At 41.2% G+C, this 26,191-nt stretch overlaps 1 protein-coding gene across 7 annotated transcripts in view; it reads right to left on the reverse strand.

The window, feature by feature from the left end:
- Nucleotides 1-26,191, reverse strand: part of LOC112553340 — a 52,361-nt gene that overhangs the window by 23,085 nt on the left and 3,085 nt on the right. For 5 of the 7 annotated variants that reach the window (XM_025220484.1, XM_025220483.1, XM_025220479.1 and 2 more), the window contains 21 exons: nt 23,767-25,006; nt 22,709-22,735; nt 20,745-21,073; nt 19,704-19,892; nt 19,245-19,454; nt 18,768-18,914; nt 17,884-18,183; nt 16,932-17,106; nt 16,021-16,202; nt 14,039-14,170; nt 13,524-13,690; nt 12,952-13,151; nt 12,173-12,433; nt 10,992-11,095; nt 9,861-10,151; nt 5,097-5,334; nt 4,534-4,703; nt 3,856-4,168; nt 3,222-3,372; nt 2,928-3,066; nt 1,409-1,543 (listed from right to left, as the gene is read on the reverse strand). In XM_025220484.1, the coding sequence (XP_025076269.1) occupies nt 1,409-1,543; nt 2,928-3,066; nt 3,222-3,372; nt 3,856-4,168; nt 4,534-4,703; nt 5,097-5,334; nt 9,861-10,151; nt 10,992-11,095; nt 12,173-12,433; nt 12,952-13,151; nt 13,524-13,690; nt 14,039-14,170; nt 16,021-16,202; nt 16,932-17,106; nt 17,884-18,183; nt 18,768-18,914; nt 19,245-19,454; nt 19,704-19,892; nt 20,745-21,073; nt 22,709-22,735; nt 23,767-24,997 (5,091 nt within the window). In that variant the 5' untranslated portion in view covers nt 24,998-25,006. The remainder of the gene's footprint in view (nt 1-1,408; nt 1,544-2,927; nt 3,067-3,221; nt 3,373-3,855; nt 4,169-4,533; nt 4,704-5,096; nt 5,335-9,860; nt 10,152-10,991; nt 11,096-12,172; nt 12,434-12,951; nt 13,152-13,523; nt 13,691-14,038; nt 14,171-16,020; nt 16,203-16,931; nt 17,107-17,883; nt 18,184-18,767; nt 18,915-19,244; nt 19,455-19,703; nt 19,893-20,744; nt 21,074-22,708; nt 22,736-23,766; nt 25,007-26,191) is intronic. The other 2 variants (XM_025220481.1, XM_025220482.1) reach the window with 2 other exon arrangements.

The raw sequence follows: 26,191 nt of genomic DNA on the forward strand, positions 1-26,191 counted from the left end.
CCGAAGAATGGTCCTTGGTTCTGACAGCTCCTGTCCCCAATAAGGAAAAGTCCTTTCAAGACTTTCTCGAAGAACAAAAGGAAAATGAGAGTGGGCATGAGGAAGAAGATGGCAACAATGCCAATACTCAGCCTGTCCCCAGCTAACAAGAAGCAAGGTGGGCTGTTGATATCCTGCACAGATTTCTGGAATCAACGTCGGATCTTAAGATGCTTCTGTCAATTGATGACGCTGAGGTGACTGTCAAGCAAGATGCATCAGCACATCGCCACCAAATAAAGTTAACAGACTTTTTTCTCTAAAGGTAAGATGTTTCATTGAACTGTTCGATAGTAATATTGTAGACACTTACACTGGTACGCAGCCTATAATTATGTAGAAAATGACAATATAATGCTTTTCTTATAATAATTAAGCCGGGAAAACATTGTCTGGCAGCCAGAAACCCAGCTTCACACATTTTTGTTTCTTTTAAAGAAAGCACAATCTTTGTCATAAATCTGTGTCTATTATGCCGTTTTTCCTAACTCGAAAACTCTGTAAGTTGAATTTTTTTGGGGCCTCTCTGAGTTTGACTTAGTGAGGTCCGACTGTATCATACTAATAGTACTGGGCTTCTTGTGAAATACCGTAAAACCTCCCTACCAACCTTTCATTTCAGGAACTGTGACTACAAGCACTAATTTAAGTTTATTTATTTAAATGTTGAAATAAAGCTCTTAAAAACCAGATCATAATGCTTTTCTTTGTCATTTCCACTTGGTCCTGTTTATTCTGCCCTTGTTGCATAAGACTGAAGATTTATAGGGTAACTAATTCTCCAGGTAGGAGCAATCGAATGGTACATATGCATGATGGTAGACAAAAACGCTCTCATATATTTTTTTAATTATTTATCCTGATTTCTGAAAACGTCTCAATACACCACAAACAGCCGGTAAAAAGAATTTTGAGAAAAAGGTTGTTAATGAAAAACAATCAACTGAGGGTAAAAAGATAACAATAAACAGGGGGTCCGTCACCCAAAACCTATATTGCCCCAGCTGTACTGACCTCCTGCGTGAGTCAAAGCAACCCACCATGAACATACCATCCTACTTAAGACCCCATTGTCCCAACACCAAAAGTCGAATTGACCTAGCTCCAGGCTAAATGAATGATTGACACCTACTTCACATTAACTGAATGTCTGCATATATATTTAATAACAAACTTTAAACTAAAGAATAATGACAAATTCTGAGTTGTAACAAAAAGTTGTAAAAATATCTTAATAACAATTTATTGTACTTTACTGTACCACCCAAACTGTACACCCTACATCAGCCCACCATCCAAAGACGCAATTACAATCATTAAAAAACAAAACAAAACAAAAACACAGTCGCTACCTCTAACTTTCACACACCTGTAGGGATATAGCTGATGCATCCAGCTGCTTCCTGACAACCAGCCAGTGGTGCATCTCCTTATCCCCGTGTTCAATCTGCACCACACTGTCCCCCAAGTCCTGACGTCGCATCCAAGTACTAGTGTGTTCCACCTGAATAATATGTATTTATAGACCATAAATGTTCGCTCTTTGGGAAGACATTAAGGTATCTGTTCTGTTATAACAAGTCTAAAGAATCTGTTTGAGTTCGTTTCTAATTATTAAGGCTTTTCAAAGAGAAAGTACCTTTCCCTTCACATACAACAGAAAAATTCAAACATGTTCTCTGAGTGGTGTCCCTTCGCCTAGCAGGTTTGAGGGAGAGCTTTTTTGTGCCCATTGTGTAGACCTGTGCTTTATTTTTTTCTTTGTTGTGTCGTTGCTGTGCAGGACTGTTTAACTTTTGTTTTCTTCTACGACTTTCGGATTTTTTGTTGGCTTTCCGACCTGTTAGATCTGAACTCAGGGCGCTCACAGCTAGCATGGGCCTTGGCGTAGATTACTTGCTAAAACAAGTAGCTGGTAAAGTTCATAGATTCAAGAGTGACAAGAGGCTAAAGACAGAAAAAAGTTTATGTCAGACAAATCAGTCACAAAACCTTGTGCTTATTCCGAATCTCAGCTGTTTGATTGTCCACAAGCAAGTCAGCCTTACAACATCACCTTCCCACCATTGGCAGAAAACAAAGTGATGGTCACTCTTAACATCCATGAGTCATCGTCATTAGACATGGTCATCATGCAGTTTGATAGTATGGCTTGTGTCTATCTGTCTCAGCTATATACAGGAATAGAAAAAGGTCACAAAGATACAACCACAGTGCATCTAGCTCAGCACTTGCCAACAGGACTGCAGGTAGCTGTTAACAGATTGATGTAGAAAAGTTACGAGTTGTCTTAAGCACAGAAAGAAGTTGTATTAAACAGTCAGTTACAACAAGAGACTGTTCTCACACATGACTGTAGCTTCGTGCATCGCCATAAACTGTAGTCAGTCATGCCTCGCACTTTGGGCCCACCTTTAACGATGGGGAAAGTGCTATGCAAATTAACATATTATTATTAAAGGACACCTCTTGTTACAGGAGAATCTTATCTCTGTGTTACAGCAAATAAGAAATAATTTAATTTTAAGGACTTTTATTTGTCAGTCACTTTGGTGAACTCTTCCTTTTAAGAATCTATGGTGACACAGCCACCTTTATTTATTCATATCATGCACACTTATTGGATTAACTAATTATATTACTTCATGACATGCATTTAAATGTTTATTCTTTATTGTCTCAAGTGGTGAGCATGCTCTGATATGAATGTGGCTCTGTACTCATGTTATTAATGTTCTTGTTTACAATAGCTTCTTGTGCATTCATGACACAAGCCCAGGTAGAGATTTATCATCAACCAACAACTTTGTAGGCAGAATCAATTAAGGTTAAAAGTTTGGGATGTTCATAATCTTTGGGAATAAATTCCAAAAACAGACAGCACAGACCTTGTTATCAATGTGAATGTATCGCAGACGATGGAGGAAGAGGAGCAGTGATGGGTGAATGTCATTAAAGCGGGCAGCCAGAGATCCAGCTTCACACATTTTTGTTTCTTTTAAAGGAAGCACAATCTTTGTCATCCACCTGCAACAAGATGCATTTCTATGGCAATTTATTCCTTTCTGTCACTTTTGTGTGAAAAGTTTACACTGAGGATAAGCTTGCCTGCCATAATGATTTATACATCATAAAGCTTGACCTTTTGAGAAATACACACAAACAAGATGCCCTCTACTTACTCAGAGGACGGTTCAAGGTCTTCACACCAGTGAGGCAAAATGTATCCCATGGGACCACTGTTGATGTCAAAACACAGATGGAAGCCATTTGAGTGGACTTCAGGACGATTGGTCACCCGAAACACGGACTTAAAGCCAATTCCTTTCTGCCCTGTAAATATAAGTCAGCCACATAAATAGTATCAAAACTAAATTCTGTTTCACACAAAAATGTGATATTATCTTGGATTTACTTTTCTTCTCAGAGTGTAGCAGCTACAGGACCACATGGTCCTCTTTACTACATTTCATTACCAGATTTCATGAACATTTGAAGTGTTTGTAATTAACTCTGCACTGTTTAGTTTAGTTTATTCCTTGTTACTCCTTGAGGGGCATAGGGCCCCAGCAACACCTCACCAGCAAACTGGGTTTATGGCAGGTCCCCCCCACCTTCTCAGATGGGCCCATGTGGTTCCGATGTCCTTTATCTTGCTCTCTACTGTTCTTTTCTCTCTCGGCAGCCAACAGACCAATACATAATTTGGGCTATTAGAAGATATTTTGGCTACGCCAACAACCAACAGACTCACCAACATATAATTTAGTTTACTACCAGGAGATGTTTATCTGCACAAGTGACTGACAGACTCACCAATATATCCATACTTGTGTTTGCCCTTGGTGCTGCGGCCAACATCGCACAAAGCACGCACATTTGTTTCTTCAAAGCCACACTCATTGTTGAGGACTTTCACACAGTCTGCTTCAATCACAAACTTAACTGAAGGGCAGTTTTTGTTTGGGCCAGTAGGTCTGGTTGTTGGTGCATCAGATGCCTGAGTGAGAGATTCTGGGTAAGTGTTATCATCAGCATTCTGCACAAGTTCCAATACAAAGTGGGTGTCTTTAGTGTACAGGTCACGTGACAGGCGATCCAAACTTCGACCCAAACGCTCTTGCTGAACCTGCAAGTATAGCAATGATTCAGAGTTCAGATTTCACAGAACAAGATGACAATAAAATTTAGAGATGTGATGTCTTGTATAAGTATTAATATGTAAATGACCTTGACAGCACTGTCACAATCAGCATTAACTTTTGACAGTAAAAGTGAATAAGTATGGCCAAAAAATCAAATAAATAGGAAACCAAGAACTGTAAAGAATTAAGGATTAATTAATATTAGTAAAACTTATCAGAAATGCAAACTGGTACATAGCAATAAAGATCAACATTCTGCAAGAAAGCAATAGCTAATTATACAAGCCTCTGCAGCTTCTTTCATGCAGGAAATATTGAGACATTACAATGATGGTGCACTGGCACTAACCTTCATGAGGCGCTGTCCATCTTCACTGAGCTCAATGCCCACACCAAACTCATCACGTCGAATTTGTTCTATCACTCGGCGGCACAGATCCTCTTGTGTCGTCTTTTCTGAATCAAGAACTCCATCTTGATTTTTGGAAGCCTCTTCTTCAGTATCTTGCTTGCTTTCTGCTGACATCAGAATGTGGAAGGTGAATAGTTACATGTAACATAATGTACAGCAACTCAGATGGTTCATGTATTTTTATATGGCCACTGGCTTTCTGTTGACCTCAGATGAAGCACATAATGTATAAAAGAGAAGATAAGCACCGAAAAGCCAATTGCAACATTTCAGTCTACGAAGCATCACAAAGTCACTGCTGGGCTGGTCTGCTGACACAGCTTAGAAAAAGCAGAAGAACATCAGACACATAGTTTTGGGCCAAAAGCAAAAACACATTTGACTTTTTTGTTCCATTTTCTGCTGATGACAATAATTCTAGATGTTGATGACAACAACTCTAACTCTTGATGACAATAATTCTGTTTATGATAACAGCAAACAAAAATCATTGGACTTGCCTGTACTCTCTTCTTTGTTCTCTTCTTCTTCCTCGTCCTCGTTGTTGTCAGCACTATCGTCATCATCATCATCATAATCACTTTCACCTGTCTCTTCTTCACTGGAGGTCTCTTCTGATACCTGTTTTTCTGCTATATCATCTTTTGTGCCAAGATCTGGTTGTACATCAGGAACATCATCCTGATCATCGGACAGGAATGATGCTGAATCAGATACTTCATCAGTCTCGGATTCATCCTTAAAAAAAAAAAAAAAAGACCAGGTAGCATGCAATTTGACAATTATTACATAGTTCCATACTCTAGAAGTTTTTGTCTCAGATTAAAAGGAAAAACATCAATAGTTGGAAGAACACAGTTCCAGGAGAATGGAAGGCAGCATGAGCTGAGCTGCACAAGCCCTCACATTTTACTTCTGCACACCCCCTGTTGGATCACCACCTTGCCGCGGTCGGGGGGCTTGCGTGTCTCGATGACCCTAAGAGCTATGCCGACAGGAGCATCAGCTCCTAGCAGGGTCACCCAAGTCGGACAGGTCGAAGGGTAGAGACCAGACAAAGAGTGGTCCATGAGTGCTGAAGTCGGAGGTGGTGGGCCGCAAGGCGCACCCTGAAATAACCACACCACCACGCAAAACTGCCTATGCCACTTGAAGACAGTATTGATAGAAATGGTGCTCGCCCTGTGAAGATCCGCCAGGCAGGTGCAGTGCCGGGCTCCGTGCCTCAAAGGAGCCCACCCTCAGCTACTGGAGGTCCCTTCAACTCGTCTCGTGGAGCCAGGGGACGAGGAAGGAAAGCGACTGGCCAGAGTACCACCAAAACCAAGGACAACCCCATCAACATCATACATTGGAACGCAGAAGGGGTTGCCAACAAGAAGATAGAACTGGAACAGTTCCTGTACCAGAACAGCATTAACATCTGCTGTATACAGGAAACCCATTTACAAAAAGAAAAGCCCTTCAAGATCAGAGGGTACCAGACCTTCAGGAGTGATCGTCAGGGGAGAAAGAAAGGTGGAGTGTTGACCTTAGTCAGAAACAACATGAATGCAAGCGAAACGAAAAGATACATGGACGAGGCAGAATACATAGAAGTCAAGGTCACCACCACAAACAGCGTCCTCCATGTCATCAACTACTACTGCCCCAGTGACAAGATGCTGTCCCTTGACACTATCCAGGTTCCAGACAGCGGCTTCCTCATCGCCGGAGACTTTAACAGCCAGTCCCAGAGTTGGGGATACAACATCCTTGACAAGCGAGGAGAAGATATCGAAACCTGGCAAGACGAGAACCATCTAATCCTTGTCAACGACCCACAGATCACCAACCTTCTACTCGCGCCGCTGGCACACAACAACAAAACCAGACCTGGCTCTCTGCACAGACGACATCCACAAGAATTTGAGCAGAACAGTCTTAGACCAGCTGGGAGGAAGTGACCATCGCCCAGTACTCCTTACCATCACAGGAAGTACGACACCTGAACCCCGCAGCACGCCAGATGGAATCATAAGAAGGCACAGTGGGGGCTGTTCAGAATACGAACAAATGAGCTCACGAAAGACATCAAGGTGGAAGGACTAAACATCAACAACGTCGTCAAAGATTTCAATGCCAGTATCATCAAGGCAGCCAAAGAAACTATCCCACGAGGGGTGCGAAAGGACTACACTCCGTACTGGACAGCAGAACTTCAGAGAGCTCACGATGACCTGACAAAAGCCAGAGAAGAAGCAGAAACCAACCCCAATCAAGAAAACAACATCAAGCTGCAAGAAACAAATGCAAACTGCTAAGAACAAAAGTAGAGTGCAAGAGAAGAAGCTGGAGAGAAAAGACAGCAGGGCTGAATATGGAGAGAGACACCACCAAGCTGTGGAGGCTGACCAAGGCACTAAATGATGAGGGTAGCAAGGGACAGAAGATCACCCTTGAAGAAGATGGACAGACACTGACAGATAAGGCAGCAGCAAATGCATTTGCGCAAGCATATGCAAAGGAGAGCAGCATCACCATCCCACCGCATCTGCAAAAAGAATTCAGAAAAGAAGAGAAAGAAAGGAAAACAAATGGGGATGTCCATGAGTCGATGCAGCAAGATATCACCATCCAAGAACTGAAGAATGCCATCAAACAGCTGAAGAAGAAAAAATCTCCAGGTCCAGACAACATAACGAATGAGATGCTACAACACCTTGGCAGCACAGCCCTCACTAAACTGCTGGACATTTTCAACCTTAGCTGGAGAGAAGGCCAGGTACCTCAGTGCTGGAAGGAAGCCAGGATGATCCCTGTTCTGAAAAAAGGGAAGAACAAGTCACGAATCTTGAGCTACCGCCCCATCAGCCTGATAAGCTGCGTCTGTAAAACCATAGAGCGCATCATCAATCAGCGCCTGCAGTGGTACCTGGAATCTGAAAGCATCATCATCCCAGAACAAGCAGGCTTCAGAAGATACAGAAGCACCGAAGATCAGACAACGCACCTAGCGCAGGTCATAGAGGATGCTTTCCAAGCCCAGAAGGTCACCCTAGCGGTCTTCATTGATATGCAGAAGGCTTTCGACAAGGTCTGGAAGGATGGACTCCTGGTCAAGCTCCAGCGAAGCAACATCAGCGGCAACATGTACCGGTGGATCAAGTCCTACTTGCACAACCGAAGAGCCAGGGTGCTTGTAGACGGACACTGTGGCCGTAAGGTGCTGCTACGACACGGAGTACCACAAGGGGGAGTACTCTCGCCGACCTTGTTCATACTCTTCATCAACGACCTGGTACCAGAGCTTCCAAGGGGAGTCCAAGCAGCACTGTATGCAGATGACCTGGTCATATGGTGCTCAGAAGAGTATGCAACAACAGCAACCTACAGGATGCAGCTTGCACTAGACAAAGTGGCAGCCTGGGCAGATAACTGGTGCGTTACCATCAACCGTGACAAGACAACAGCCACTCTTTTCTCTCTCTCCACCAAAGCGCAAGCTGGCAGACTAAAGTTGGGAGACACTCCACTGACACTTGAAGACCAGCAGACGTACCTGGGAGTCACTTTTGACAAAAGATTGACATGGAAGCAACACATCCTAAACGCAGAAGCAAAAGCCAGAAGAAAGCTGAACATCATGAGAAAGCTGGCAGGAACACACTGGGGCGCCAACGAAAAGATCCTGAAGACCGTGTACCAAGGTACTGTAAGACCACACCTTGAGTACGGATCAAGCACCTGGATGACAGCAGCCAAGTCACACCTTCAGACTTTGGACAAGGTGCAGAACCAAGCACTGAGAGTAATAACAGGCGCCATGAGATCTACGCCAATAGACAAGATGGAGCAGATAACAGGCATACACCCATTAAACAAGAGAAGGGAATGCAAAGCACTCGTGCAGGCCACCAAGTACAGGCACAGTGAAGACCACCTGATGAGTGCCAGACAGAAACAGCTGTCCTCGGGAAGGCTGAAAAGATCCAGCTTTGCGCGAGAGACGCAGGCACTACACAGAAAATACCAAACAAAGCTTCCTGCACAGGTCCAGGTACCGACTCTCTACCTCGATCCTCCTCCTTGGAAAGACAGAACAGGGAACATTACCCTGTGCACCACAGTTCCTCACCTCACAACAAAGGATGAGCATAGCGACGTGAGCAAGAGAGCCCTGACGCTAGCCATGCTAGAAGAAAGGTACCCCCAGGAATCATGGATAAGGGCCTACACAGACGGGTCAGCCACAGACGCTATCCAGAGGGGAGGGGCCGGCGTGTACATCCAGTTCCCAAATGGACAGTGGCAGGCAGCAGCAATACCAACTGGCCTCCACTGTACAAACTATAGAGCAGAAGTAGAAGCCCTGGTCCACGCAGCAAACATCATCAGCAGCAGAGCAGACCATGACAGCCAGGTCGTCTTCCTGACCGATGCTCTGTCGGTGCTGCAGGCAGTCAACAATAACAAACTGCCAAACCTGGAAGCCGCGCTGCTAAACATCAAGTGCCTCAGAACGGCTCTGCAGTGGATCCCATCACACTGCGGGATAGATGGGAATGAGGAAGCTGACAGGATGGCTAAGTTGGGTGCAGAGGACGAGCAAGAAGACAATGCAGTCAACATGTCAGAGATGAAAACCATCATTAAGTCTCTGTACAGGCCACAGCAACCACTGGACAGTTACCATCAGCTGTCCAGATCGGACCAGGTCGCTATCTTCCGCCTCAGGACTGGGCACAACAGGCTGCTTCACCACCTACACAGGAAGTTGCACCTAGTGCCGTCCCCGAGATGCTCTTGTGGAGAGGCAGACCAGACTGTAGAACACATCCTACAGGACTGTAGGAATCTCCGTACCCTGAGGAAAGAGACGTGGCCACAGTCGGAGACCCTGCACAACAAGCTGTACGGGCCGGTGGAGTCTCTGCAGAAGACCACCGATTTCATATCAAGAGCTGGTCTCCAAGTGTGAAAGAGGCGAACGACAAAAAAAAAACAAAAAACTTCTGCACAAACACCCCAAAAGGTAAAAAGGACTCACAAACGCCTATAATTTACATTCACAACCCAATATTCAGCCATGAGATTAGCAAAAATGTGAGCAACTGAAAACAGAGACAAAAGTCTTGAGGAAGAACAGATACAGGACACACCCTGCAGTAAAATGGTGACAGGCATAAGCTTGAATACACACCTATAAACACATCTCTCCCCTACACACACACATAGACAGTAACCACTACCACCGCCTGCTCCCCAATAATTTAGCTAGTTACCTCCATTTCTTCTTCTATGTCATCGCCTTCCTGTAGCTCATCTCGAAATTCTGGCTGCCGTGGCCTTGTCACGGTCACAATTTCTGCTGGAAATATAAATGACTCTGTCAGAGGAACAATCCATTCCTGAACACCCAACAAGCATCCAAGTCTTGCCAGTTGTCTGGCACTTGCCCATGGTGATGCATTTGACAGGCCACCCGTGAAACCAGGAGCACGTAGACAAGCTTCAAGAAGAAGACTCTTGGAGCGGCTTGAACCCACTACCTGACCCAGGGGCTCCAGGAACAACTAAACAAACAACAGAATGAATGATTAGCATCAAAGAAGCATCTTGCTGAACCATTCTCCTTACACACTGCAGTCAATGTCAGTTCTAGCTTAACCATTCTCTTCACACACTGCTGTCAGCATGTCAGTTTGCATCTATGTAATGACAACCATCAGGTTTACAACAAAGTCATCATATTATCATGAAATTGTCAGTATGTGGTACTGACAGAACACTTATTGACACTGCCTCTATCTTTCTGGAACTGTAGATATTAGTAAAGTGAACACTACACTACAGATTGTCACAAAATTGTCTTTGTGTGTACTGTCAGTACAGAGTACTTGATTTAATTGGGGATGTGGCTATCATGTGCACAGATGTGCAGGCACGCAGGTGACAGCAATGTGTACATGATGCCACTAGCCCTTGACAATATGACTGATGCATGACATCAAGGTCTCCTGGTGCTGTACATATTGGGTATTTTTCCAGATGATGATGTGCTTGGTATTATCATTTGTGAAGCATCATCAAGTATGGATACCTAGCAAGGCTATAATTGGAAGAAGTTTGATGTCATCAAAGATGGTGTTTATCATGGTTAAAACTTGTAGAAACATGATCACACTTGATGCATCAAGTATGGTATTTAGCATGTCTAAAGCTGGTAAAGGCATCATGTCATCAAGTATGAGTATTTATTTAGTATGGCTAAAACTGGAAGATGCATGACATCATCAAGCATGGGCATCTTGCACTGTCAATAATGGTAGAGAGTTTCTTATCACCCCAGGTATCAAACCCTATGTTGGACCTTTTCTGATCCCTGTTCTGCAAAAGGAGGATGCACCACTTGCCTGATCAGCAACAGCAGCGCACAGGCGCAAGGGCAGCAGGAGCAGACAAGCCAGGACAAATTGCACAGCAGGGTCATCATGTGCAGGTCCTTGGTGTGGTCCCCCTGAAATAAATTGTATGATAACGTACTCTTGCTTCAATGTTTTAACCACTTTTCAATGTTTATTTGAGGAAAAACCACAACAATACAGATAATTGCTGTATTTTATCAAAATTTATCTGAATAAATGTCGCACACAATTACTGCAGTTTCACCAGGTCTATTGGCCACACCTCTCTTCTACTCCTAGTCATCAAATCAAAAAAGGAGAAAATAGCAGTATCCACACTACATGGGCATGGCTGCTATTCTGAGGTTAATAGGAGTGGGGTTTTTTTTTGCAACCAGTTTTTCTTGCAGTATGTTGTTTCTACTCTGTAATCTAAGATTTTAGGAGTCAGCTGTTTATTGTTAAAGACAGATGAAACTGCTCGCATGCTTCAACTTAAACATTTAAGGCAAGATTTCTGCAGGCCTTGAAACAGATGCCAAAACATGTGCACAGCAAGCATTTCTTATACATTTTCTAATTTTGGAAAACAAAACTTATTCAACAGTGAACTATCCCACTGTTCATTTGACCTTCTTCTAGACTCTGAACAGCTGGGTGCTTCCTTGCTCCACAGTAAACATAAACACAGTTTACTGAGATATTGCAAAGGTTCACACTCGTTTACAACTGTACAAGACTAAATATAAATATTTTTACAACACTGGGAGATACAACACTAAGACACTGCAAAGAAAGGTCTACACTTTCCTTTACAGCTGTACAAGACTAGATATAAATAATTATTTTTACAACACTGGGAGACTGGATGCAAATAATTCTTTGTACATGCAAAGAATGGACACCAGTCTATGACCCATTAGGCAACCCAATGTAAGCAGCCTGCAACATGCACACGGTAAGTCCAATAACGTAAAATATGTTCAACTAAGAACTGATTTATTAAACACTTGTCTGGACCAATACAGTTGTGGCCTACACCAGTGGTTCTCAAAGTGTGGTCCAATAGTACAGACTGATTTTGAGGCCTTGGTGGTCCGCCATATTTTTTACTTAAGTACAGTGGTCCGCGGTCCGAAGTACTTTGAGAACCACTGGCCTACACCATTACAGCATGAAACCTGACAAACCTGGGACTGCGGAAGTGCTGGCATTTGCATGCATGGCATACAGCGCAGCGCGTGTGTGGTTTGCTAGTAGCGTGAGCGGCAGGTGTTGTGTGCCTCGGTTGGCCATAAGAAGGGAGGCCAGGTGACCACAGGCTGCTCTGGCGTCTTGCTGGCTGACTGACTCCTGGTAAAGTGTTGGTGATGTGTTGGTGACCAGGCGGAGCAAGCATCCTTGTCTTGTTTCCAAGGCAACTATGTCCGTGGTGACTATCTTCTGTCCACCTGTGTGAGGTTGTCAGACCAGAATAAGATCAAGAGTTTCACATACCACTCAAAATGTCACAATGTGCATACTAATAAAACCTGGGTACATCAATATTCCTGGTCCTACTGCTACCAGAGAAACAAATTCATTTAAATTTTATGATAATCCTGCCAAATCCTAGAACAGTCTCTGGTTTTTATTTTCAGCATGGCTACACAATGATTCAATACCCCTGTTTTACAGCTTGTTTCTTTGCCACAAAGAGTACCTCTTAAATGTGGTTTGTCATTGTGCGTACATGTCACATTTTATAAATCACAGTTCACACCATGTCAAACACCTTCCTGTAGAAGAAGAGTCCGTACTCAATCAAATCAAATTTTATTGTCTGTCTGAGGAAGTCCTAGACAGATTTTATGTGGACTGTATGTCACGTTCTATAAATCACACTTCACACCCAGTGTCAAACATCAGGATAAGTCTTCTCCATCTCTCCTCCCCCTTCCTTTTTTTAAAATCAAAATCTTCAACTCACCTTCTAGGTGTAATGTATGTATGCCACCATATTTCTGTAGAAAATCTCGCAAACGGCCATGCTGGGGCTCAAATACCAGTGACCAGTGGCTCCAATTTTCCAAATCTTCAAGGAGTGGACAACTTTGCAGGCATGCCAGAGCAGCTTCCTTGGTCTGACTTCCAAGAATTCCCACCTCCCGCTTGCCACAGACTGACCCACTGAATGTTCACAAATGTTGTGTACTAAGCTAAGTGATTCTAAAATCTCTGAATATTGAACAATTAGTATGTACAAAACATCTGTAACAGATGACAACACAAGACTACCTAAAATCATAACAAAAAAGAGCATACAAAATGACAACAAAAAAATCATTAAAAAAAAAAAAGATAAAAAATGTACATCTTGTTTTTTTTCACTCCTTTTTCTGCGTCTACTTCATTACAAAATCCATTCATGTTGGCAATTCATAGACATGACTACCACTACTACTAAATCAAATGTTTGGATATGAACTAAATAATAACTATATTAAACTTTAAAAAAAAATCCCTACAGGCTAATCTCCACCAAATTCCCTAGTACAGTACCTGGATTTGCCACACAAGGCAGCTTCGAAAAGCACATGGTAGCCTTTGCTATGATGTTTGCCAGGTTTCTCTGCGGATGCTGTAAGACGTGTGATATTGCCATACCCCAGTTGCCGTGTCTCTCTCACTTGAAACTGGTGACACATTGCCCTTTCCACCTCCTCTTCCTATAAAAAGATCCATTGATAACATAATGAAATTTAGACCAAACAATGGTGTGTACATTGTGCTATATTCCTCATCTGACAATAGAATATAAAATTCAAAAACAGATCCAACTAGCCAAAGATGACAATGTATGATTCATTTCATGTCCTTCTGTGGTTCATGTTCAGCTTTTAGAACATTATGCCATCTGCTTAAAGTGGAGAATTTATTTAAATTCATTTCAAATGTTCTACAATGTGCTGCTAAATCAGGTGTGATTAATATCACCAGCTCAAGATTGCAGCTAAAGCTTTTGTGTAATTGTTTAGCACCTTAAAATGATTCTAATCTAAGATAATTTGACAGACCTGTGTCATGCCTGCTGCCTGGCACTGTCGAATGAACTCCAACACTTCTATCAGGTGAGGAACTAATCCAGAGTCAGAACTGTGACTACTTGATGTAGTGCCCAAAGCTATCCCTCCACATTCCTCCAGAAGCTGCAGTTGAGAAATGATGAAGATGAAAAGAAAAGCCAAAAATGGCTAGATGTAAAAACATTAGACATATTTCTGAATTTAAAAAAGCATGAAAATTAATAAAAAGATATATCAATCAATCTTTATTGTCTGTACCAGGAATAATCCAGGACAGAAAATTCTTTTGCTTACAATAATTTTAACCATAACATAAAGTGTGTGTATATATATATAAAAACATACACACCCATATAACGACATCTACCACATACAAACACAAGAACTTCATCCAATTCATCAAAGTCTCTCTCATCTCCAGATACAATCCAATTGAGGAGTAATGAGGCACTGTTGATTTTCAAATATGTGAGTGGTAATGTAAGGTGACCAGACGTTTCGGGGGTGAAAGCGGAACACATGCCGATGATGGTGTCGTCACCGTCAAAGAACACCAAAAAAAGTGATTTTTAAAGACAACCGGGACATTTGATGGACTTGCCAGAAAGCCAGAAAGCGGGACATTGGGCGTTCCGCCCGATATTCAGGCGGGACACGAGGTCAAAAGCGGGACTGTCCCGCCTAAAGCAGGACGTCTGGTCACCTTAGGTAATGAAAGTGAAAAAATATCATATTGGAGAAATGATTCCCATCCTTGCAACAGCTTTGTCAGCAGTGGTAGGGGAGGTAATAAAAAGCGTGACATTGTTGACAAAGAGTTGGACAGTCACATACAGTCATCTCACTGCAGGCCCATCAAATCACCATGCTACTAAACAAGCAACATCTGGAAAATTATGACAGGCTTCAACAGTACAGCCGTCAAAAGTCAGTGAGAATTTTTATGCATTTCTCAAGATGGGAGTTTCTTTCAACCTGAAGATGAAAACCCTGTAATCAGTCAACAGATAGAGGCCAGCCCAGTGAGACGTAATTCTCTGTTTCTTCAAACCCTGCAGACTGGTGTGCCCTACAGTCATTTTCCAAACAGCAGGTGGTGCCAAAAGATATAATACTGCAGTTTTTGGACTGATGCCACTGAATGTTGAACAACTGACCAACAAGCCCTTCACAAAGGTGTTTGGGCCAATGCAATTGTTCCTCACATGCTTGAGTTGTGAACAGCTTTGGCTGGCAAGTGCAAGGTTGTGTGTTTGCGTGCATGAATGTCTCTTTTGCCTACACTAATCTATGTCAGAAAGGTTTAGATCAATGTACTTTTGTGCATGTTTTCCACTTTGAACTGCTTGTGCTTAGCACTCTGATTTCTCTTCAACTACACTGCACCTACTTATAAAGATACTGCATGAGGACAAAATTTCCAAAAAAAAAATTTAATCTCCTGCTCCTTCCATATGCTTTTTCTTTCTCTGCCTTTACTGGTTTTTCTGATGCTGAATCTTGTGGGATGGCATCAGGATTCCCCCATCTTCTCAGACTTCATGTCGTCCTGTGATACAGGCAGGCAGAAGGGCCAGCGCTGGACCAGTGGCCAGAACCGGGAGGGAGCAAAGGAGAAAAGACTGTGACAGTTCTCCCCCTCACGGGTTATTCCCCAATTAAAGGTCTCATTAGAAAAAAATGTTTCCCTTTGTTCAAGGCCAAAGTGTGTATTATTGTCAGTCAAATGGCAGACAGCAAGGTCATTCAAATGTGCATATGAAATAAATGACTTCATATAAATATCAGATAAATAATTTTGTATCATTGATGGGAAGGTAGAGAAGGAAAAAAAAAATTTGCAGCAAAAAGTGCAGTACAAATAAAGTATGATTACAATATGACACAATGATCTGTAGCTTGTGTATGCTTGGAAACACATACTGTGATATGACACAATGATCCATAGCTTATGTACGCTTACAAACACTTACTGCTCTTGGTGCTGGATCCTGCACAAAAAAATTTAAGAATCTCCCAAAGCCCATGGCCACAAAAGTTGGGAATCCAAAGTCTTCCAGAAGTTTCTCTTCAATTCGATCCAAGTGGGACAGAGAGAGTGGCCCTTGTGCCAGACATCTCTCGACATAAATCCTGAGCTTGCCCATTAAGGCTTCTGCAATAACAAAAGTCGGATTACAAAAATGATGCCCCAAACTTTCTAATGCACAACACAGCTAAGTTCACAGGACAGTCAAACCAAAAACCAAAAAAAGCAGTGTCAGTGTTTCTCATCCATTTAAACAGGAAGCTGTGATTAAAATTATTGGGAGATTTTATGAACTAATCATAGGTTAAAAGAAAATAAAAGTACACATCAATGTATATACCAATATTATCATGATCATCATAATCATCCTTCTGGTCAAGAAACTGCTTGAATTATTGATGCCATATTCTTGTACATATAAAACGGTATCACTGACATTTGGTAAGAAGTAATGGCAAAATTCATATCAACTTTGTTATGTCTGGTTTATTATAAAATAAAAACTCTGTGACCTAAACTTGGTTTTAGGCTTATTATTCTTGGCAATTTTCTTCATCTGATTATAATTTCTCTTATATGCAGTACTATATGATGGAAAACAGTGTTTGTGCCCTCATACATGACTTTAATCTGTGATGCTGGATTTACAATGGACTCAGTTTTTAGCACTGGTCTGCCACAGTTATTCTATGATTACTTGATGGTCATGTCATGTGATCCAGCTTCTTGCAGCCATGTGTCATACTCTATCAAAGTATGGAGACAATGATTAAGGTGCACTAGAAGAAGCAGAGTTGTGATCATGCTATGGTTTGTGCCTAAATGCAGAAAGTCTTTCACTAATGGGAGTCTGACCTTTAGATGGCGGTTGCCGGGGCTTGGGCTGCTCTGTGTTGTTTTGATCTTCTGTGCCTTTTGCACTGTGACCTGGTCCAGCCAGAAGTTCCATAGCAGACTCTTGGAGGTCCAGAACGCCAATACAAACTGCGAGATGAAGCAGCATCCGGCCTAGGGGTTCCCCAGTCAACATCTGACCAAAAAAATCAAACTCATGGTCTAAATTTGTATAAGTACATGTACCAAGTCGTATCTATCTATCCCTCTTTGTGCATCAGGTTGCACATAAGGCAGCGGTTCTCAACCTTTTACTTGTGACGCCCCCCTGACGAACAAAGGTACGTCCGCGCGCCCCCCTTAGCCAGCAATGTAAGCTAATTTCACTAATACCAGTATAAGAAACTTTAAAAAAATGACCACCTTCGCGACCCCCTTGTAAACACGTCACGCCTCCCCCAGGGGGGCGCGCCCCACAGGTTGAGAACCGCTGACATAAGGCATCAACCAGAATCCGCCACTGATGTCGATCGGCTGAAACCCGCTCCAGGTGACCCCATGTCCAGCCCTTTCCTTTCATCTCCCTTTCCACTGTTCTTCTCCAAGTTTCTTTTGTACCAAAACCAGCACAAAAATATGTAAAAATATTCAAAAAATATATACAGAAAAACTGGATCAGTGACCTGCATATGGTCATGCCATGGATATTCCAGTTTCAAAAGTGATTCATTGTCTTCAGTAACTACATGCAGTTGTGTTTTATTATCACATTGAAAAGCAAGACACAGTAACACAACCATCCTCTCATCTGCTATTTACACCAACTGGCACTCAGATCTAAAATTTGACACAGCTGACAAAGAATACTAGTGTATTTGGACACAGACAGGGACAATACACATTGAGAAAGTGACCCAGCTAACACAGGCTGGCTATATGTTGGGTACATAGTGGTTATACGTTTGGTACATACATTGAGAAACTGGGTGACAGCTGCAGTCAACTGGTCATGGTGCTTGCGCTCAGCACGACTATCAGGTGTAAACAATGACATCAGAAGACGAAATTTCTGCATCAGTTCAACAATGACTGCTTCTGCAGGTATACGAGCATAGTGCTTCCGTATTTCTACACTGCCTTCTGAGGTCTCCTGCAGAATGGTGGCCTTAACCTTCCTAAATGCCTCAGCCACTTCCTTTTCAACAAGGTCTTTGAAACGCTGCACAACCAAGCGACGAGTGGCAGCAGAATCTCGATGTGACTTTTTTAAAACCTACAACAAGAACAGCCCCAAGAAGGTTTACTTAGATGAAAAAAGAACAGAGATATTAAACATGTAATCTCCAGAGGCAAACCCAAACCAATCTACAATACACATCTGCTCCTGCACCCAGCCACAGTGACCTCTTGATCTACTTGATCTCTTCTGACTACAAACCTACTAGTGATTATAATCAGGTAATTAATAAAGTGATTATTAGGTAAAAAAATTTTTAGGTTTAATATACGGAAGCCATTGAAGACAGAAGTAACAAGACATGACTAGATTATTTGTTCACTTGCTGCTTTGTTCCTAATTTTGCTCTGAGGGGAAACAGTTTTTTCAGTATACTGCCAAAAAATTCAAGATAGAAATCCCACCCTTTCGTAAGCCTCCCTCTTAAATCACTTTTGTATAATTATTAACTGGCAGTAAATACCATTCAACATGTTTAGGGTACTAAACTGGCAATAAACACCTTTCAACATGTTTAGGGTACTCAGCTGAAGACTCCAGCTCATTTTGCTCACAAAGTACTTGAATGGCAATTCTAGGTTAATAGTGAATAGTGTACTTGAGTGAAAAATCCACCTTACTTGTGTCACCAATGGAAGGCTGCGGATTCTGATACCAAGAGAGTAAGCTGAGGAGACATTGTAATGCTTCATGAAGTGCATCATCACATCCTCCATTTCCAGTTTATTTGTCCATTTATTCTTCTGTGTCAGATAATCTGACAAGACCTGCAGCAGTCATTAGACCAGTCACCAGTTTTATAACAGCAACATAAGCCTTAAGATTAAAAAACTTTCAAGGTAGTATGGTTTTATGTGATGTTCAAAGCTATGTCCATGTACATTTCAGCAGTGCCTACTGTATCATACAATAAAAACCCAAATTCTGCAAATTACAATAACAAAAAAGTTCCAGATACAACAGTAGGAACACTATAAATAGTAATAACAAAAACAATAAAAACCAAATTAAAAAACAAGGTTTTGGCATTTTACTTCTTCCTTTCATATACTTTTCAGATCCTGCTGTACTGATAATGACTTTTTTAAAGTGCATACCTCAAGCACATCAGCACTTGTAATCTCAGGTATATTTTCATCTGGGGGAAATTTGAACATTCTGTACACCTCTGGCAAGCATTGAAGGGGTCCTAACTTCAGGGTCTCAAACTTTCCTTTGTCCAGCACAAAATCTTCTAGACTCTCACCAAGCTCAAACAGGGTACACAGAGATCGGGACTTGCTAAATGCTTCAATGCTTGCATTCACCTGGAAAACACATCCCATGCGACTTTCATCCCATCAGTTAATGAAATTTCTTTTCTTGTACACTAGATTTAACATTAAAATAATCCAGCTATCTTCAAAAAAGACTCTTTCATTAGCTTTAGTAAAGAAGATTACTTAATCCACTTTTTAAAAAAAGCATTCTTTTGAAAAGTGCTGTCATGAATAGTTAGACATGATCTACATCAACAGGAAAAAAAAAATCTGAGAAATGACAGATCTAGTTGTTACCTTGCACAGCATTCGCTCATGCTGGTTGATACACTCGATTTGGTAGGGAAACTGAATGCCTGGCACCTGAAGATCTCGAAGATTACGTACTTGGAATCGATCCAGCAGTAATCGAAAAACACGATCAGGGGAGACAAAATCACCTGTTTCTGCCAAAATGTCAATACAATCCTGAGCAACTCCCTCCAACTGTATGAGAAAAGGAAATAAAATTTTCCATAGATAGGTCATGCGACAAAATGGGCATCAACTGTATTATAACTATTCACTCACTTTTAACAGGTCACTTCTATGGTATGTTTCATGAGCAACCATTTTTCTTGCTTCTCCTTAAAAACAAAAAGCACTTCCTAATAAGTTAAACGCATGTTTATTTTAAATGTACAAAAAATGATCAAATATTTTAAATATTTTTGGAAATATTTTATAATATAGTAATGTTTTATTTCATGTTTCTAAGAGTGCCTCTCACACTTTTATACTTTAAGTTCTATGTAGTAAAGAAAACCACAAGATCTATGGAAAAAATTATTTAACCCATTATAATACATTTTAAATAAAATCGTCTTCACAAAAAAAAATTTTTCTTATCATATTTTGCATCTTTTAGTCTTTTTGAATTTTGTTATTGTTTTGTTGTCCTTCATGACTTTACTCCCTTCTCAAAGGTCGAATTAAGGGAGATAACAATAGCTTACTACCCCTACAGTGGCTGTTGTTTATCTCCCATAACTCGGCCATGAAGTTCTCATGCTTATGGAGGACTGCTGGAAATGATTTAATACTGCATTGTTCATGGAAATGTGTAGCTGGAGAAAATTTCAGACCTCTAAGATGATGGGAAGTGGGTGAAAAATAGACGACAAAATTCCAATTAGATACAGAGTTAAATAGAAGTGTGTAACAAGACAGCTGTCTTTTCAGTGTATCTTTACATCACAACTGAATTCTGGCAGGAAGGAGATTTTCGCATCTTTCTCAAGCAGTTTATGCTTAATAAAAAAAAAAAAAAGAAAAGCAAGTAAAACAGCTTGTAAATACCTGTGCTTTTGTGACACGTCCACGAGTGTAGGATACAGGTCTCCATGAAACATTTTTCCTCTCCCTAGGGACACCAGGTGGTGTGCCCAGTCTGGATGATGAGGGAGGCCATGTGGGTTCTTGTGGAGGTAAGGGATGAGGTGGCAGGCTGGGTTTGTCTGGAGCACTGGGTGGAATACTCTCCCTTGATTGCAGATGACTTGACATAGGTGTGTCATCAGATTGAGCATGGCTCTGATTGTTTCGAGCCTGATCCTGTGAACCATGCTGGGGCTGGGGTTGGGGCTGGAGTGATGGGGTGTCTTGTTGGTTAGCATCCTTATCAGCAACTGCAAAGAGGCAGCACAAAAGAAATAAAATTCTTGGTTCACAATATAAAAAAAACCAATAAAACATGGAAATAACAGCACCAAAAATACTTCTACTTCTGGTCACACATAGCACAAAAATACTATTACAAACTGGCTAGTCATGAAGCAAAATAAACAACACAACTTAAAAAAAAAAGGAAAAATATCTCACAATGCAAGAAAAAATCGAAACAATAGTAAGAGAAAAAATACTTGTGGTTCAAGTAAAAGAACATGCTGATTGTTAACCATGGAAAAGTGAAAGATGAGGATGCACAAGACCCAGGTGCTTTATGTTGTCATCAATAGCTCGTTAGTCTTTGAACCTGTGTCAGTCTCTTCGATTATTTACAGTATGCACATGAAATGATTCTGAAGGACAAAGCAGCAGACAAAAGCTCATAAAAGCAACATTGTCTTTACACAAGCAGTGACACACTAAAGACAACACATGCCTGATCTTTTTTAATGTAGTGGCAAATAACCATTATGGCATCCCTGGCCAGAAAATTTAATGCACAACACTCAGTAACCTAAACTTTGATCTGCAAACAACAATTTAAATAAAAATATCAAATAATGTTATTAAAACACAGTAACATACTTTGCTTCAATATATTAATAAACACAATAAAAATACAGAAACTGAAATTTCAACAAGAAAAGATCTCAATAGTAACACTAATATCAATGATTGTTTTTAAAACAAGTGAATCTAACAATCTGAGTAAAGCTTAAAATGGACAGGAAATTTAACAACCAGCACCTCAGTTTATGATAGTCTAAAAATAACATTTTTCAAGTTTCAAGTTTTCATATATCCTTTATAATCACTTAAATGTCTTTAAAAAGAGGTTGGAGGGAAGATGAAAATGATATCAAAGAGCCTGAAAATCTGTAAAACCAATAACCATGTTTCCCAAAGCCTTAAAGACCATGACCAAAGATGTCATCATGTGCAAGTTAAAAAAAGCAGTTACTACAAAAACTTTTTATGTTGCTAAGGAAGCCTTAGCATAAAGTACACAGCCCTAGTGTTTCAGGAGGTCTGCGAGTATCAATTGTGCCAACAAAGCCACTGATATGAGTCAGTTCATTTACTACTCATAAAACATACATACCTAATGCTTTAGAAGGGTCTGTGTCAATAAAGCCACTGGTGTAAATATGTTTATTTATGACTCAAAAGCATTTTATCAACAATTTTTTTTTTACATTTTTGCAACTGCAGTTTTTTAATAAGGAACAAGGCAACCAGAACCAGAGACTCAGTGTGTAAAGCGCTAAATATGTTGTTGACTGCATGAAAATAATAGCATCTTAAATTTGACAGGAGAAAAAAGGTAAAGATGCTACCTGATGGTCACCACTACCATGGTCACCACTCCTAATCATCTTAACTGACTTAAAAGGTTAAAATGAAGCGCTTAAGCATTATTTGTTCATTAACTTTCCATTGCACCAAACACATACTGTTTGCTGATGCATAAGTGCTAGATGCTTAAAATTAAATATTAAATGCTAGTTTCTATGTCGTTTGCATGTGCATATCAGCAGTAAGCACAATTAACTTGACAATTTCTTTTTTGCAAGCTTTCATAGTTTCATACTTACTTCCACATCTTTGATTCAGGAAAAAGACTGAAAGTGCCCACAAATAAAGAATGAGTTATTTATTACTTTTATTAATTGTTACTTCTATTAATAACCTTACTTTTTACCACGGACTACATCATTTGGGTAAAGGATGTCCCTTACTACCCCTTCCTCACCCCCCCGGGTACTGTTGGAAGCCATTCAACCAGCATGTGCTGCACTGCAGTAAGGTTGGGTGATGCCTAAAAGAAAATGTATTTCAAAAATGGATACATGCAGAGTTGAAGGCATTTTCTTCAAGTGCTGTGTATTTGGAAGTTAGAATTTGAAGTGACTGGGAAATTATGTATAAAACTGTGTGAACATTGTGCAAGAAGGCTAACTAGCTTGTTCCACCACCACATCTAATCTCACAATCCACTCCCACTTTCCAGTATTTTTGCTTTGTTTCTTTACTGTACTTGCATGAAAAGTGGAGGAAAACAGTAACTCTCAGTAGTTACCATGGAGGTAAGGTCATTACAGTAAAAAAAAAAAACTTGTTTGTGATAGCTGCTGAGATTTATCAATAAATTATTGCAGTCTCAAACTCGCATACATTATCATGGGCGATATGTAAGAAAAAAAGTTGACAGTGCAAGATCACTTTAGCTTCCAACATTTAACTGGATGTTGACATAATTAACTGCCTGAATGTGTGCTGCAGACCAGCTGCTGGACTTATTTATTTTTGAAAGTTTTCTACTCTTAAGCTCTCTGTTGTTCTAGGAAAGAAAGTGCTGCATTTAAAAGTGGAATAAAAGTTTTCTACTCTTAAGCTCTCTGTTGTTCTAGGAAAGAAAGTGCTGCATTTAAAAGTGGAATAAATTCTCTACATTATTACATACCTTAAAATTTATTTCTTATATCCTGTCACAATTAAATTTGCAATAATACTGAAAATTCTACCAAAAAACTTGACAAATATCACACCTTAGTCAGTAGATAATAGCTAGTGCAAGGAAAAGACCACATGAAAGAACAGAAATGTTTGCTTTTATATATCAATCAAGAGTGGAAAAATATGTAAGGCCTACCACTCTGAATCCCTGGCTGCAGTAGTCCACTAGGTGTCAACACTGGTAATCTCTGAACTGGCACAAGTGGCACAAGTGGAAGAGGAATACTGGTTTGCAGCTGAGGACTGTGTGATGCAGCTGCTATCGGGTGATTTGCACCTGTGGCGAATCGGTATGTGGAAGCAAACCCAGACTGCTGCTGCTGCTGTAGTTGCTGCATATGAAGCGGTTGGTAATTTAACAGATGTTGCCATGCAGGCGGTAGCTGTTTTTCCTCCTGCTTCTTATTGGCGAAAACCATGGTCTGCTGAATTCTCAGGTTTTGTTCACTGTTTGGTACATCCAGGGACAGAAAACCTGAAGAATCTGTCAACGAACTTACTTTGACAGGACTTTGGTGCTGAGATACAGTAAGCACTGTTTGGTGAGAAGGGTTGGCATCACTTTGCATGTAACTTGGTTTCACCACACGTGTTATCTTAACATCATCAGAGTTAGAGTCTGAGTCAGTGTCGGAGTTGCTGGTAGACAAGCTTATGGGGCTTTGAGCTGTTGTTTGGTATTCTGTTGAGGTAAATCTTCCACGGTGCTTGAGTAGCTCAGTGCCTAAAGTATGTTTTGAATTTAATGTCACAGTTTCACCTTTGACAATAAAGTCATCAAACAAATCAAAGACAACATCTAGACGCTTAATGCCCAAGTCTTTCAGACAGAAAGGCCGTCTGTATGTCTTATTTAAATGAAGGCCGATTTTAGATTTCTTTACAGAGCCCAACTGCTTTAACACTTCCACGCAACAGTCTCGCAGCTCTGCCAGCTGTTGCTTTTGTTCCTGTGTCAGATGTGCAGTCCCTATCTTTGAGCTGCTGTCGCTGTGTTTTCCACCAAGTGGTGCAGTGGTCACAGATGACTGTCTTCCTGGTGCCCAGTCCTCAGAGTCACTCTCACCAGTGCCTCGGCTTTGTTTCTCATCACTTCTGTCCCTAAGCATGCTTCTGTGATAACCAGCAGTGTTTAAAATGACCAAGGGCTTATCTCCTGAGGTGTCTATGTGGATCACATCCCTCATGTAATCAAAAATCTCTTCCATCCTTTCAAAGCCAAATTCTTGTTTGCTGGGTCTTCTCCCCTTACCATAGATAAACCAGACTCGGTTCCACAGCTCATGTTTTGGAAAGGATCCACCTGCCTCATTCAGCAACTGCAAAATCACATGCTTCAAATGCTCTCTGTTCTTCTCCTCTGCCATCTCTTGTTTCTGCATCAATTTATTAAAACAAAAATAATGAGAAGCAAATCACATTGCAGTCACTTTTTAAATCTGAAATATAGGGTGCATCTTTTGGCTGATAAATAAGAAATAAATACTTCACAGATTTATATGCCTTAAACAGACATACAAAAATACTTGTAAAAATGCTTAGTGTGCTAAGGCAAGACTCAGATCTCAGCTTTACTACAATTGAAACATTAAAGGACCAATATTCTAGTAAATTTTACATTAACAATGATGATTTTTTAAAAGGGAGAACAAGGAAATCTTTGGGAAAAGAATTTTTCATTAAAATTTAAAAGCGTCACTTGGAATGTGAGTGGTCAATGGTCAGTCAGCAATACAACAGTTGTTCCCTCGGTGCTATATGACAAACATTATTTTCTAAGACATGCACAATCTCCAACACCAGTGACAGATTTTAATTTTTTTACATTGTCATGAACCATCCTGGTTCAAGGCCAGAACAACAGGGCCCAAGCAGGTAGATAATTATAGGTGGGCATCGGTCAGTGAAAGCCGACAGTAAATGACGCCTTTCTGTCCGTTTTTACTACCCGACAGGTCACCTTGACTGATGAAGGCGATCGAAGCCCAGGGTTTGGGGGTAAGATGTGGCAGTTTAGGGGTATAGCTTGGTGGGCAGTAGTTCCCTTAGTGTTAGAGCGATAGCATCAGGGCCGGATAGATTTTATGCAGGGGGGGTCAAGTGGTCTAATAGTATATAGTTTAGGGAAGATGTTTAGTCGGGGCCTTTTTCCCAACACACCAGCAAGGACTACCGTCTCTAAGCATGGTACTAGCTGTAGGCAGCAAGTCTAATGGAGGCCCGTTCTATGTGAATGCATAGCGCTACTTGCTGGCATTTGCAGTCTGGTATCATGGAAAGTGAGAAAGGGGTCTCTGCCCTTGTAGACAACAAGAAGGGGATACACCAACGAACTGGCAACAACAACTCTGCCACTTGTTGCCTGGGGCAACCGCCAGGGGTAGTGACTACTGTGCTTGTGTATCCCTGGGGTCTTGGTCTGCAGCCGGTGCCGGACCGCTATGACCTTAGATCGGCACCACAGCTGTTGTCTGTTCCCTGGGGCAACCAGAGGAGCAGAAATGCCAGTGGACTAGGGACAGTGCTACGACTCACTTCCAACCCCGTCGCCATTATTGCCT

Source organism: Pomacea canaliculata, linkage group LG12, assembly GCF_003073045.1.
Source record: "Pomacea canaliculata isolate SZHN2017 linkage group LG12, ASM307304v1, whole genome shotgun sequence".
NCBI lineage: Eukaryota > Metazoa > Mollusca > Gastropoda > Architaenioglossa > Ampullariidae > Pomacea > Pomacea canaliculata.